The sequence below is a fragment of the Coloeus monedula genome, assembly GCF_965178545.1.
Source record: "Coloeus monedula genome assembly, chromosome: 27".
Taxonomy (NCBI): Eukaryota; Metazoa; Chordata; class Aves; order Passeriformes; family Corvidae; genus Coloeus; species Coloeus monedula.
In genome coordinates this window covers 5,295,647-5,309,580 of record NC_138807.1, presented here as the reverse complement: position 1 = coordinate 5,309,580, position 13,934 = coordinate 5,295,647, and the positions used below count along the sequence as shown (strand labels likewise).

The 13,934-nt window shown below is 44.7% G+C and overlaps 1 protein-coding gene across 1 annotated transcript in view; it reads left to right on the top strand.

Moving 5' to 3' along the window:
- CRTC1 (CREB regulated transcription coactivator 1) overlaps positions 1-13,934 on the top strand; it is a 41,370-nt gene that overhangs the window by 7,501 nt on the left and 19,935 nt on the right. Inside the window, exon 2 of the mRNA XM_082297778.1 lies at positions 9,735-9,851. Within this exon, the coding sequence (XP_082153904.1) occupies positions 9,735-9,851 (117 nt within the window). The remainder of the gene's footprint in view (positions 1-9,734; positions 9,852-13,934) is intronic.

Here is a 13,934-nt window from a genome sequence, read left to right as displayed (position 1 = left end):
CTGTGCTCTCCCTGCTGGGCTGCTCACTGGTGTTTTTACTACGGTTACTTATCACTCCAGAGTAGTAAGATGTGTTAACTGCACACTGCAGCTCTGTTAGATGAATTTTCAATTAATTTTGATACCCAGCTATTACTATTTATGTGAATATTATTTTCCTTGGACGGCCGAGGTCTCGGAGGGGAGGGAATTGGAGTTGATACCCAAAATATATGAATTTCCAGGCAGATGGTGATAGCTCCCACCTCAGACAGAGGAGCAGTTGTTGGTGACAGGATGGGGCCTCTTCAGACCTGTTGGAGGAGCAGCTTGTGAAGCTGTGCAGGAGATTTTTCCAGCTCTGGAGCCTCAAAGTGGGATTTCAACATCTGTAAGCTGGATTAAAGGAATAAAAATCCTCCCTGGGAGAAGGGAAGGCAGGGATTGTTTCATACCCTGACTTCTCACCTTTTTATTCCTTGCAGAGTCTCAGTGTAGATTCTACTCCTGACAGCAAGAGGGATAGAGAATATCTTATTTAATATTTATTTAATATCTTAAATATTGCACAAGTTTCCAGCAGCCAGCTCAGATTCAAATGTCTGATTGACCTTCTCCTTGTAATTAGATTTGCCTCTGGTTCAGGCAGATGATTGTGCTGAATGAGCCTTTTGCATTCGAAGAATTTGGACTCTGATGTTGTTTTGGATATTTTTGATACCTGAAGCGTTGGCTGATGCCACATTTTTCAAGCTCCAAACAATTTTCTGTAGCTTTTGGCCACTCTCAGGGCAGAGTGAGGTGCCCCTGAACCCCAAAGTGTGCAAACATGCCCTGCTTGGCTCCTAATTTACGAAACTTGTAGGGTTACATAACTGAATTTTCATTCTTTAGCTAAAAATAAAAAATGGAACATAAAAGCTATTTTTATCTTACTTAATGAGGGCATCTCTGCTTTTATTTCAGCTTTTCTGAGGCGTTTCAATAGGAGGAATGGGGATGGTTGAGGAACTTTTTATTGAAGCTGGACGATTGTTCCCTGGCATTCTGCATCAGATGCCTGCTCAGAAGGAATATTTTCTTTAAGAGCACATTGTTAGCTAATAATGCTCACAGAAATAAACAAGATTTGGAGAGTGTCGAGCTACATCTAAATATAACCAAGAGAATTCTTTGCCTTCTGGATATCAAATAATAAATGAGCTTCAAGTAGGAGCCCTGTCCTCTGCATTATATTGAATTATCAGCAGCATCCCCGCCTCCCTCTCGCTGAAAGCCTCGCAGGGAAGGAGGGTGGCACTTGCTGAGCTGCCACGGGCTGGGGTTTGTTTTTCAAAGCTCTCAAATCAGGTTTGGTGCCTGTTGTAGCTTTGCTTGGCTCCCTGCCCGGCGATAGAGCACAACTCGGAAGAATAGTCACTATTTTAAGGCTCCAGTTTGCTGTATCCTGTTTTTGCTCCTCAGTTGTGACTGTGAAGTTTTAAACAGTAAACCTTTGTTCACCAGAAATAGCAAAGTGGTTTTAAACACGGAGTCACAGCCTGTGCATTAAGTTTTATTCTTTATTATTATGGCTTGATTTATTTATTCCAATCCTGCAAGGTGTGTTCGTAAGGATTCTTTGCCCTCGACCCCCAAATGGTTCATATTAATTCATTTTGGGGAGAAAAAATGAAGTTCGTGTTTAAAGAAGTGCTTTACAAAATAAATAAAACAGAAATAAAGAATAAAAAATGACCACAGCATTAAATGCTGTTGCCGCCTCTCTCCCCTCCTCTTTCTGGTTTGTTTTCTTTGGGTTCACAAGAAAAAAGGATTTGAGTGCAGTGTGGATTTGGGGGAGTTGTGAATAGTGTTGGGGTGTGAGATCTTTCCACTTTCACATGAATTGGAGGAGGCAGCTGGGGGGAGAGGTCCGAGCCTGGGTGATTTTTACAGCCCCGTTTCCTCACGGTTTTATAGCTCAGGCAATCGGGGGAGTTGCTCGCAGCTCCTGAAGGAGAAGCTAATGGGGGCCTTGGAATTTGGAGATGACTCATAACAGGACAAAACAATCCAGTTAAGTGATTTGAAGTCTTAAATAATCCCTTCAACAGGAAGGTGAAGAAAACATGAACTCATGAGTAATAATTGGCTCTCTTGGAGTGCTAAAAGTGCAGTGCTGGGGCTTGGCTGGGGCTCAGATGATTCCTGCCCAGGCTTTGCTGATCAATAACATCTCAGCTCTTATGAATGAAATTTATTTGACTGGACTGTAATGCTCTTAACAAAGGATTATTTGGATTGAAGAGTTGAGATTCTTGGGATGTCCTGTGCATGGCCAGGAGTTGGGCTTGATCCTGATGGGTCCCTTCTAACTCAGCCTTTTCTGTGATAAATTCATTTTAGGTTGATTTATAGTAATTAGTGATGTGTTACGCCTCAGCTCTCCGGGGTAGGGCCGTGTCTCTGCTTTTTGGGGTTGTTTTTTGGGGTTCCATTCTGGGTTTGCTTTGTCTCCTGTTCTCCACAAGTCACCCAAGTGACCAAAGTTTGATGATAGCAAAGACAAAGTGATCCTGGTCTCCCGATTCTCTGCTTCATGGACGTGCAGCCGGCACAAAGGACGTAGTTTTAATCCCAAATCCAAAGGGTGGGAATGCGTTCCTCTGGTTATCACAGACTGGAGATAAGAATTTACTCCATCATCTCCTTCCCCTCTGTCAGAGCACAGAATTTGTAGTTCTGCCTTAATTTTGGAGAGGTTTTTAAGCAGCTGCAGGGGCCTCCTGCAGGTGTTGCAGCCTTTGAGACCTCAGGATTTTCCTGGTAAGCCACTGGAAGTGCAGGATTGAAGCGATGCTATCAGGTAACCTTAAAAATAATCAGATTTATAAAGTCTTAAGTCAGCTGCCTCGCTGTGCCCTTCCCTGTGACTGGCAGTTTTCATTACTCTGATGATGAAAACACCTTTCTCTGAATCCCAGTTGGTTTTTTCGTAGAGCTGCTGTTTCATTCCATGAGATTGAAGAGGAGGATTTTGCTTCCCCTTCGCTCTGTGCTGAGCTGGGAGACTCCCAGGCAGCAGCACAACCCTTTGCTGCTCGTCCTTGGAGATGTCACCTCCTGTTCTGTTGTTAATTCCTGAAATTGTGGAGAAAATTTGTGTGTTTCAGTGCATTGGGAAAACTCTTGTATCCTGGTGAAAATCAAAATCCCTGAAAATCAAGGCTGGCCTTGTGTTCTCAGCTCAGCTCTGAAGGAAGGAGTTGCTTGGGAAGTGTCTCGGTGTGGCAGAAACAAAGCTGCTGCTCTTTTGTGGCTGCTAAATTCCAAGATATTACAACAGCTTCCTTCCCTTCAGAAAAAAAAGAGGAACAAAAATGCTTTTTTTTTGGCTTTTTCCTGCATTTTTGTTCTTCCTGGCTGCGTTTGGTTGGCCTGAGAGCTGTGTTTGTGTCCTGACACGACGATGGGATAATGGAACAAGTCCTTAAAAGTGACTGGAGTGACAGTTGTGGTGATGGAGGAGTAAACAATGATGTAGCAGTTCCACGAGTCTGGGGTCACATCCAGTTCATCCCATATGTCTGCAGTTTTTCGGGGTAATTTTCACGTAGTTTCTAGTAGACATTTGGCTTCCTGTTTTGGCTTGCTTGTCCCATTCCCTGCAAAATCCATCGCTCCAGGACACCAAGATCCTTGGGAGGCCAGCAAGGATTGGCACAGGCAACAAGGGAAACTTTTGCTGGGCTTGTCCTCGCTCCTCTGTCCGGAGCCAGCCTTCAAATCTTCACTTCTATGACACTAAAAACACCCTGAAAATTCAACCCGCCCCCCCAAACCGTTGCAAAACATTTTGTTACAAGCTGCTGCTGGAATCTGTGAACTCCCAAGTGAGGCAGGCAGAGCAGCTGCTCTCACTGTGGATTATCCCTTTCCTCTCAACTTCAGCCTTCATTTCCTTTACCCTCCTTCCTGGGAGGAACAGCTGCGCCTTTGGAGCTCTGCTGCTCTTGGAGCACGGCTGGAAACTGCAGGAAATCGGTGACTTTAGAAATCTGCCTTCTTCCTGAGTGTGACAGCCCAGTGAGAGAGAAATGCAAAGGCTCCTCTCCTCTTTATCCCTGATAAATGAGGCTGGGGGGAGCGAAGGAGCTGCCTGTGCTCTCTGGATCCCATCCCTCTTCCTTGTGGCCCTGAAAGGCCGATTATTCCCAAAGAAAGCTCCAGTGCCACTCTCAGTGTGCTCACACAGGCACTGATTTGGATTTCAGAGTCCTCTTTTTTATCTCTCAGCTGACAGCAGCCTGCTCACCTCGCTGGAATCCCAGATATTTTTTATCTCCCTCTGTCTCGAGCCCTTTCCTAGAGGATCGGGGTGGTTTATCGCAGAATTTGAGCTGTGGTTTGCTGTTATCACACCTTTTCTTTCTCTGAGGTGCTCTGAAAGACAATTAAAAACATGTGGGTTTGCACCAGAAGGTTGATTTCCCCCGTTTATCAGGGCATTGAAGATAAACTCTATTATTTACATATTACAGGTGCCTGCTGGGGTGAAAAGTATTGCTGTTGTCAGATTTCGTAATATTAATTTTTAATTACATGGGAAATTAAAATAAAAAGCTAAACTTGCAAATCCATCTCTTCAGCCACCTGTTGAACTATTTGATAACAGCAGGGGTGAATTTAGGTCAGTACATGTAAATAATGGAAGTATTTGTAATTGTTTGCAATAAATTATCCAAAACACAATAAAGTTATAAAAGCAATCAGTATTCACCCAAGCTCTAAAAGTATTAAAGAGATTAAAAGGTCAGGCATTCCAGAAGTCTTTCCAATCTTCGTTCATCTCCTCTCTGGGAGCAGCAGGATATTTTAATTAATTTATCCTCATTCCCCCAGTGAGATCTGTTGGTGGTGGTGGCTGATTGGGAGCCTCTGGAATATCTGGAATATCTTCATTTATCCCCACTTTTCCCTGGGTTGCTCCAGGCTTGGAGCACCACTCAAACTTTGAGTTGCTGATGAGTTAATTAAACCTGCAGGGAAGGAGTATGAGGAGTTCCAAAACCTTTTCAAAATTCTTCTGGTGGGATTATTCCCATTTTCCAGGAGGATCCCGAGATGGGAACAGTTTGGGGTCTAAAACCAAATCCTCTGCCCTTGAAACTTGGTCTGTGCTCAGAACTTTGTGTCTCATTATTGATTTTGATTTTCAGGTTGGGGCTGGGGAGAGGCACCTGGAATTAACGAAATTGTGGCCAACACAGAAATTTCCTTTTCCTTGGCTTACCAGGATTTTCTCTTATTCATTTGTGATTCCTTCCTCATCGAATTAAAGAAATCCCAGGCAGTTTTCAGGGAGGGTAGTTTCATAAATGAGCAGTTATTTGAATGTGTATTAATTTCAGCAGTTGTTTGAGTAGTGCTGAGTGTTTGAAATTCGGATTTTAACGTGACTTTTGGACTGTTAACAGAAAAGGGTTCCCTTGAGGAGCCAAACTCTGGGTGGTCAGAGCTCATTGTTGGAGAGTTTTTGGCACCTTAAAGAACATTTTAAGTAGTGAAAGGGTTAATGAGGTGATTTGTAGCTCGTGGCAGCGCTGCCACTAAATCTAAACTCGAATCATTAAATTGCTGTTAAGGTCTCTTTCTTTTTAAGCTTTTATTTGCTTTTCTTATCAACACGAGGATTGTGAATGGGGAGAAATCTCCCTTTGAAGAAGCCAATCCCGCTGGGAATGCACCGAGGAACTGCAGGGTTTGTTTGACTTGGTGTTTAATTCCACACTGCAGAGAGAAGCCAGGCCAGAACTTTGGGAGCCTCTTTGCCTTCTGCTTCCTCTCAGCACAGGCACTGGGAAATCTCTCCCATCAAAAATCCAGTCCTGACACCAAGCCCAAATCCTGCAGCGGGGCTGGGTGCTCCAGGTGAAAACTTCCCTGGGAAAATTCAGCCCTGTCCAACCGAACGCTGCTGAGCACAACGGGATTTACCAATAATGCAGCCTCTAAAACTTCCACTTAATCCTGCCTGCAGAATTTAAGTCCCAATTAGGCTTTAATAATACTTTTCTAATTTTAATCTGCACCGGTTTTGCTGCTTATTAGGCTGGAGGTGCTAAAGAGAACGGGTTTTTTCAAGGGAAAAAAATGAAGTTATAAGAAAGCTTGGTATGGAAACTGCAAGGCGGTGAAAAAGCCGTTATCACAAAATCTTTGCTTCCTGTAGTCATCAGATATCTCAGGGTTTTATCAAACGGACACTCCACCCTTTTATTATGGTTATGGCAGTCCAAATTTCATGTGTTAAAAAAGGCATTTTAAAAGAAACCTTTACAGTGGATTTTGGTTGATTTACAGTGCCCAAACTGCCAAACTTCCCAGTAAGTTCTGCCCACAAATTTGTATTTACTCAGAATTTTTGTGGGAAGATTTTCAATAACTTGAAGTGTTGAATTCATAATAAATGCTTCATGTGATTCCCATCTGCATATTTTGGTCACTTAGAAAGTCTGTAGGAAAACTGGATTTGTATTTAAGGTTTTGTTTCTGTCTTTATTTGTTATTTTTTTAATTGTAGAACTTGAATCTCTCCCTACAAACACAGCCATGTGTCCAGCAAATGGTAACCCAAGTGGAAAAATTGATGTATTTCATATAAATGTTCACGTAAATTACTTAATTTTTCAGGATTAAATAGGAGTTTAAAGAAAAAAAATGAAGATTTAAAGTTAAGTGGAGTAAGAGAAGTGCTAGTGGAAGGAAAATTACAGATTCCATTTGGACCTGGCGTTTGGGGAACATTTCTTCAGAACAAGAAAAACCAAGCAGAAATAAAGTGGTTTAACAAGCAAAAGCTGTTTCCTTACCAAAAGCTTTCTTGGGAGAGAGCTGGGATATTTAGCAATATTTTCAGCTGTCAGGGAGCTGCTCTCTCAGCCACACCATAGAGAAATGGAAAAGCTGGGATGTAGAGGCACCGAGTTCTCGTGGTTCATGAAATTAATAAATCTGGTGAGCACTAAGTAATTCCTTATCATCCTTCCCTATCTAAATTCATCCAGAATCCAAGTTGCACTAATTGAATCCAACCCCAGGAGATAACTCTGGGGCTGCCGTGAGCCTTGGTAATGTTTGAAGAGTAATCAGAATTTTTCTGTTAAGAAAAGGCTTTTTCTTTTTGTTGTTTTCTTTGAAAATCAAACCCCTCTTAAAACCTCATCCCCTGTTATGCCCTGTACCTGCTCTACCTCGCAGGATGGATGGAGAGGAAAAAGAAATTTCGTTTTAGTCACAACATCTTCTGTTTTCCTAAAGGGTGGGGAGGCCCTGGCAGAGGCTGCCCAGAGAAATTGTGGATTTCCCATCCCTGGAAGTGTCCAAGGCCAGGTTGGAGCAAACTGGGATGGTGGAAGGTGTGGGGTGGAATTAAATAATATTTAAGGTCCCTTCTCAAACTTTTGTTCTGGATTTCAGCGTTGTTTCCCTCTGAGCACTGAGGTACCTCAGAGCACGACAGAGAAATTTGCAGCTTTTTTTGTTTGCTGAGAAGGGAAAAACTGGAGCTGATTTCATTCCCAATTTCCTGCTGGAATGACAGCAAGGTCCTAAGATTCAAACAAACTTTTTTTTTCCAGCTCAAAAGCTGGAGCTTGGAGGCGTTCAGGACACAAATCCTGCTCTGCTTACACTTGATCTTCCCAGATTGCAAGTGGCAGTTGTTGATGGGCTCCAATAAATGTGGAGTCTGGGGGCCACTCTCTCTTGAAAGGCAGGAGGCTGAGCAGAGGAGCGAGCCCAGCTCTCCCCGCCGGTGTGGTGATGGATGAGAGCAATAAGCAGCAATCACTTCTCTTATTTTTGGCACAGATCTCCAGGAGTGTTTATCGAAGGGAGCGTTGCTAAAATTAATGATAGAGCCAAGGCAGTGCACAGGCTCGGCTCCCCAGCTCTGGGGTTGCCTCATTTCCATGCTCAAGTGCAGCAGAAAGACAAATGCTCGTGACCTCCCTGTCCTGTGCTGCTTTGAGGTGGGTATATCCTGAGAAAAGCCCAAACGCTGAAAAAACACAAAGCCACCCCCTCCTCCCTGGGTGCCTTTCGGAGGTTCTTGAAAGGAAACCAACACCTGTTGAAATAGTTACTTCAGTGTTTGGCCCAAATCCCAAACAAGGCTTTTTAATTTTTTTTTTTTTTTAACAACAAAAACATATGCAGGGGCCAGGGAAAAAGCACAGCTAGTTCTGATATTGTGCTTTTTGTGCTCTGAGTTGGAGGGGCTGTGACTCACTAAGTGATACCAGCACAGGGTTTCTCTAATTTCATGTCTTGCTTCAGGAATTGCGTGGCTAAAGATTGCACAAGAAAAGCAGGGGGGGCTTTCCCACTCCTTGGATGGGATCTTTCTGAGCCATTTGATAGGGAAAACTGGGAGTATTTTATAAATCTTCAGCCTGAGGGGATTATCTGCCCTTTTGGGAAGAAAAAAACCCTCAGCCACTGAGTGAATGGTGTCTTGTCCAAATAGCTGAGGCTTTTGAGAGCACCCTGTCAAAGGCTGGACACGATCTTGGGGCTGTTTTCCCACCTAAATGATCCTGAGATTCTGGGATCTGTGGAGAGGTTTCATCTCCACGAGTCATCTCCTAAATCAGGGATTAGTTTGGTCCCTCAGCTCAAGCACAGAGATTTTAGCTGTCTGTGCAGTTGGAAATCGGTGGCTTCTGGGGGAAATTCTGTGAATAAAAGGTATTTGAGTTTTCTAGGAATTGTTTGAATGTCAGGAAAATGCGTGAGCTGTCCTCAGGGTGAGCTTGTATTCAGGGACTATTGTAATACAGTGTTCTTCCCTGGGAGGGTGGGGAGGGGTTGGGATGGAATTCCCAGAGAAGCTGTGGCTGCCCCTGGATCCCTGGAAGTGCCCAAGGCCAGGTTGGAGCAGCCTGGCACAGTGGGAGGTGTCCCTGCCCATGGCAGGGGTGGCACTGAGTGGGCTTCAAGGTCCTTCCACCCCAAACCATCCTGGGATTCTGTGATCCATGGATACATCCCGAAGTATTCGCATGGAATAAGCAGGCTGGGCCTTTTCTCTGCATCCTGTCTTGGCGTGGGCACTCTGAGCTCCCCTGACCACCCTGAGCTCCCCTGACCACCCTGAGCACCCCTGACCATCCCTGAGCACCCCTGACCATCCCAGAGCATCCTTGAACATCCCTGAGCACCCCTGAGCATCCCTGAGCATCCCAGAACATTCTTGAGCATCCCTGACCATCCCAGAGCATCCTTGAACATCCCTGAGCACCTGTGAGCATCCCTGACCATCCCTGAGCACCCCTGACCATCCCAGAGCATCCTTGAACATCCCTGAGCACCCGTGAGCATCCCTGACTATCCCAGAGCATCCTTGAACATCCTTGAGCACCCCTGAGCATCCCTGAGCATCCCAGAACATTCTTGAGCATCCCTGAACATCCCAGAGCATCCTTGAACATCCCTGAGCACCCCTGAGCATCCCAGAACATTCTTGAGCATCCCTGAACATCCCAGAGCATCCTTGAACATCCCTGAGCACCCCTGAGCACCCCTGACCATCCCTGACCATCCCTGAACCCTTTTCCTGGTGCAAGAACCTTGTGGAGAAGGTTGACCCTCATTTGTAAAAGTTGGATCTGTGCCCTGTGCCTTTTAATGGTTTCCATTCTCAGTGATCACTGTCAAGTTGTGTTGGTTAAAACAGTTGGAATTACATTTTCCTCCTTCTTTTCTTTCAGCTACAGCTGCAGAAAACCCAGTATTTGCAACTGGGGCAGAGTCGTGGCCAGTACTACGGGGGGTCACTGCCAAATGTGAACCAGATTGGGAACAGTGCCATGGATCTCCCCTTCCAGGTAAGTTCAAGGGGTTTTTCCTTGGATTTGTTCATGAATCCTGTGCTTGAATGCTGGTTTAAGCTCCTGAGGCAGCTGCTGGTCCAGAAATCAGCACCCTGGTTTAAAAACTTCTGCTCCTTTGAGATGGGATTGGGTTATGTGGGTATTTTTTCATTATAGTTGTGGTAGATTTTAGTTCTCCTGTCCCTGGTTGTGATGCTTTGGGGTCAGGAATGCTCTGAGAGATGCAATTCCTAGTGAAATCTGGGAAGATGCTGTAAATTCAAAGTAAAATGGAAGGAAATAAAGGTGATGATGGAGGAATTGATGTGCATGTTCTGTGGGAATAATTTTGGGAGAGGAGAAGCGGAGTGGGACACAAAGTGGTGTCAGAATAATCACTTTCTGGGGGGCTGGCTGAAAAGGAAATGTAAGAATGTCCTGGCTGAGTTTTGTGGCACCAGAGGTGATGCACCATAAACAGAAAGGCAGAGTTTCAGGTGAATATTCTGCTGCTTGAAGCACGTTGGACAGAGGATGTTGTCCAAGGACAGGATTAGTTGGGGGATCCTGTGGGGACTCCTGATTTCCACATTTAGTTGATTTAGAGTGCTCAAAATAATGAACATTTCTGCATTAGTTTTCCTTTTTTGAGCAATAACAGTTAGAATTTAGCTCATGAGGATGTGGTGAGAAGGAAATTTTGCAGTTTGTGGTTTTCTGATGAAGGGTGCTTAATAAAGATGGAGAAACTTGCTGACCTCTAACTGCCTCTTGAAATAGGTGCAGACAGCTGAATTTGGGCAGGTTAAAAGCTTGAATCTTGTGCAAGAGGAGAGGCAAAAATCTATTTAAATCTTTAAGTCTTTGGGGCATACAGAGCCGAGGTTTGCAGTGGATTGAAGACCTCAGTGTTACTCCACAATGTCTGCTCTGTTCAAGTTTTTCTCTTCAGCTTTTTGTTAAGGAGGTTCAGAATTCCTTTTAAGCAATAATATTTCAGTATTTCTGTGCTTGATGGCCATCACTGGTGGTTTTTACCTAGATTGTTTTAATCCTGACTGCTGGAAAGAGAATATTCAAAAATTTATGAATGACTGGAGGAGGAGACAGAAACAAACTGTCCTTAAACTCCGGGGTTTCCTATATTTTTACACACACACACACACACTAAAAAAAAATCCCCAAATTGATGTTGTTACAGATAACAAATGGTGACAAGCAACAAAATAACCCCATGTGTTTGTACCAGTGGGGAAAGCTTTCCAGGTTTTTCCAATTTTAAGCTCAAAGCACGACTGCAAATGACTCTGGGATTGTGTGGAGATGCTGAGGCAGAGCCTGGGTGGTTGTGCCTGCTGAGAGCGTTGGTGTCTGAGCATCTCTGCTTCTTTGATTTGCAGCACAACGGAGCTCTGGCTGAAGCCTTTGGAGCAGTTCCCGTCTCTTTGGTAAACAAGTATTTAGGTTTGTGCAAATACGTATTTAGGACTGGTCCTGTTTGCCCAGGTGGATACGTATTTCAGCACACCTGCTCTGCTATGCACAGGATTTATTTGATTCACCTCCCAGCTCCCCAGGACTGCTGGGCTGGCACATAAATACAGGTTTTGCCATGCATCCCAGTCTGGAACATGCAAATAATTCCTGTGCAGACTCCCTGGACTTGCTGTCATGTGGTTCTTTATGATTTATTGGGGGTTTATTTGGTGCAGACAGTGGATTATTCAGTCTTGGCCTGTGATTTCAGCAATCTCTGAGCATGTGCACTCAGCCTGCATGTTAAACTCCATGGGGAAGGGCAGAATGAATTCCCAAATCCTGCTTGGCACCAGGAGGCACCAAAATATCAACTATCACTAGGTACCACTGCTCCTTCCCCCTCATCCACCTCACTTGGGTTTATTTCTTGCTAAATCCTAAAAGGACACTTGGAGAGCACTGAGCTTTTTCCTTCCTGTCTGTATTGAGCTGCTTTTTTCATGGTTTGGGGGGCTTTGGGTCTGGCCTCAAACCCTTGAACGTTCTCTCAGGGGAGCTGAAACCCTTTTAGTTCTTAATTTTCCTAAATAAAATCGATGCTCAGATCTGTTTTTTAATCCTTTTTTTCCCCCTGTAGTTAAATATCTCATGCCATGCAGGGATGGGGAATTTCAATCCAGGCATGTTGTCCTGGTGTTTGGCCCTAAATACATTTTATAGGAAGGTTGCTGAGAGAAGCCTGACCTATTGGAGGTGATACCCATCTCCTCAGGTGTTTTCTATTTCCCTAAGTTCAGGATTCTTTTGGGATCTTTGTTCCTGGAAAGCCAGGGAACAGCACTGCCCCCAGATCCCTCTCTCTCTAAACTTCAGCCCTGAGCTGGGACACGTTCCACCTTTACTTGTGCCACTGCTGCACTCAAATGAGATTTTTGTTGTGTTTTTAATAAGGAACTCATGCCAGAAAAGGGGAAAACCTAAGAAGTAGCTGGTTCTACATTGAACTTTTTGTCTTTATAGTTTTATATATATAAAATTCCTTTAAATTCCGGGTGAGCTCTGTGTTCCCTGTGCTCCAGGCTGGCTGCTCCTTTTTTAGCAGCACTGTGGTGACACCACTGACATAGGAAATTGCTTTTCCTGTTGACCTTCCAAGCACGTATTTGCAAATTTTGCTGCCTTTTGGGCTGTAACAACAGAGCAAAGGAGGAGTTTGAGACCTTTTGTTGCTTTGGAATGATGAATATTCCCACTTCTGTGTGGGGATTGTTGTTCAGTGCTTGCAGCAGAGATTAAAGCACCGTGTTTGAATTTAAAAGCCTTAAAATTGAGATTTTATTTGAGATTTCTCAGCTTTCATACAAGCGAAGAAGTGAAGCACAAACCCCCATGATCTGAAGGGCTGAGAGTCCATTAAAAAGTCACTGTGCTCCTTTCTAGCCCCCTGTTGCCTTAAATATTCTGCTGCATATAAAACGTTGGCCCTGAAGTGAGAAAATAAACACCACAGCCCCTGTGCATGCAGTTCTGTTAACACAGCCCGTATGTGCAGAGAGGGTGAGGAGCCCAATATTTGCTGAAGAGAAGAGAGTTTAAAATAGTAGAAAGACTCTTTAAAAAGTTAATACAAACAAAGCCTTTCAAAATAAATGCAAAGCTTTATAGAAATAATCTTTCCAATGGCCAAAGCTGACACTTGGAAAAAAAGAAAAACCAAAAAAAAAAAACCCCAAAAGAAAAAGGGATGAATGTGGAAGCCAGATGGTTCCATGGCTTGGCAGACAGGACAGTGCATTTGCCACGTGCAGCACCTGAATGGAGGAGGAAATTTTGGATTTCCAAACAGATGGTGTTGAGGGACTCAGCAAAGCTGTTCACATTGGCAAGGAGTGCAGGGCTGGGGAGGTTTTTTCTCCCTGGAGACCCATAAATTGCTGGTGGAGTATGAGCAGAGATTGACCCCTCGGTACTTCCTCTGTCCCCCCCCAGGTATACACTGGGAAAGGCTGTGGAAAATGTGAAAGTTTTCCAGTTTAGCCTGGGAATTCATCTTCCCTGTCCTTTCCCTGCCATCCTCCTGCTCTGAAATCATCAGCTGACAAGGAACTGCTCAGGATGTCAGTGCTGATAAGAGTCCAGGTGGGATCATCCCACCTCGGGTCACTGAAGGAGCTGCAGATCACTTCAAAACCATCAGATGCCGTAACTTGTTCTAGACAGAGGAGGAAGGAAACTGCTTTTCTTTTTCTTTTCGTTCTCTCAGTGTCCCCTTAAAATAATTCTGCTGCAAGGAGGGGTGAGAGGAAGCCCTGAGAGAAGGCAGCGTGTCCTGGGGAATGCTGAGCTCAGCGTGCATCTCCTCCCTGCATCTCCTGCCCTCGGAGTCAGGCTCTGGATGTCGGCATGTTCCTCCTGGATGCACCCTGCATGCTGCACCAAGGGCATGTGGACAGCTGCTGGCAGCTCCTGCCACGCTCACACCCGGGGTTCAGGGATGCCAAGGTGTGAGGGCAGCGCTGAGGCAGGGCAGGGCAGCTCCAGCATGGTCCCCTTCTGCAGGAGGGAGCCTTCCCCCAGAGCTGCCGGAGGAGAAACGGATGGCACAACGTCCACATCTTT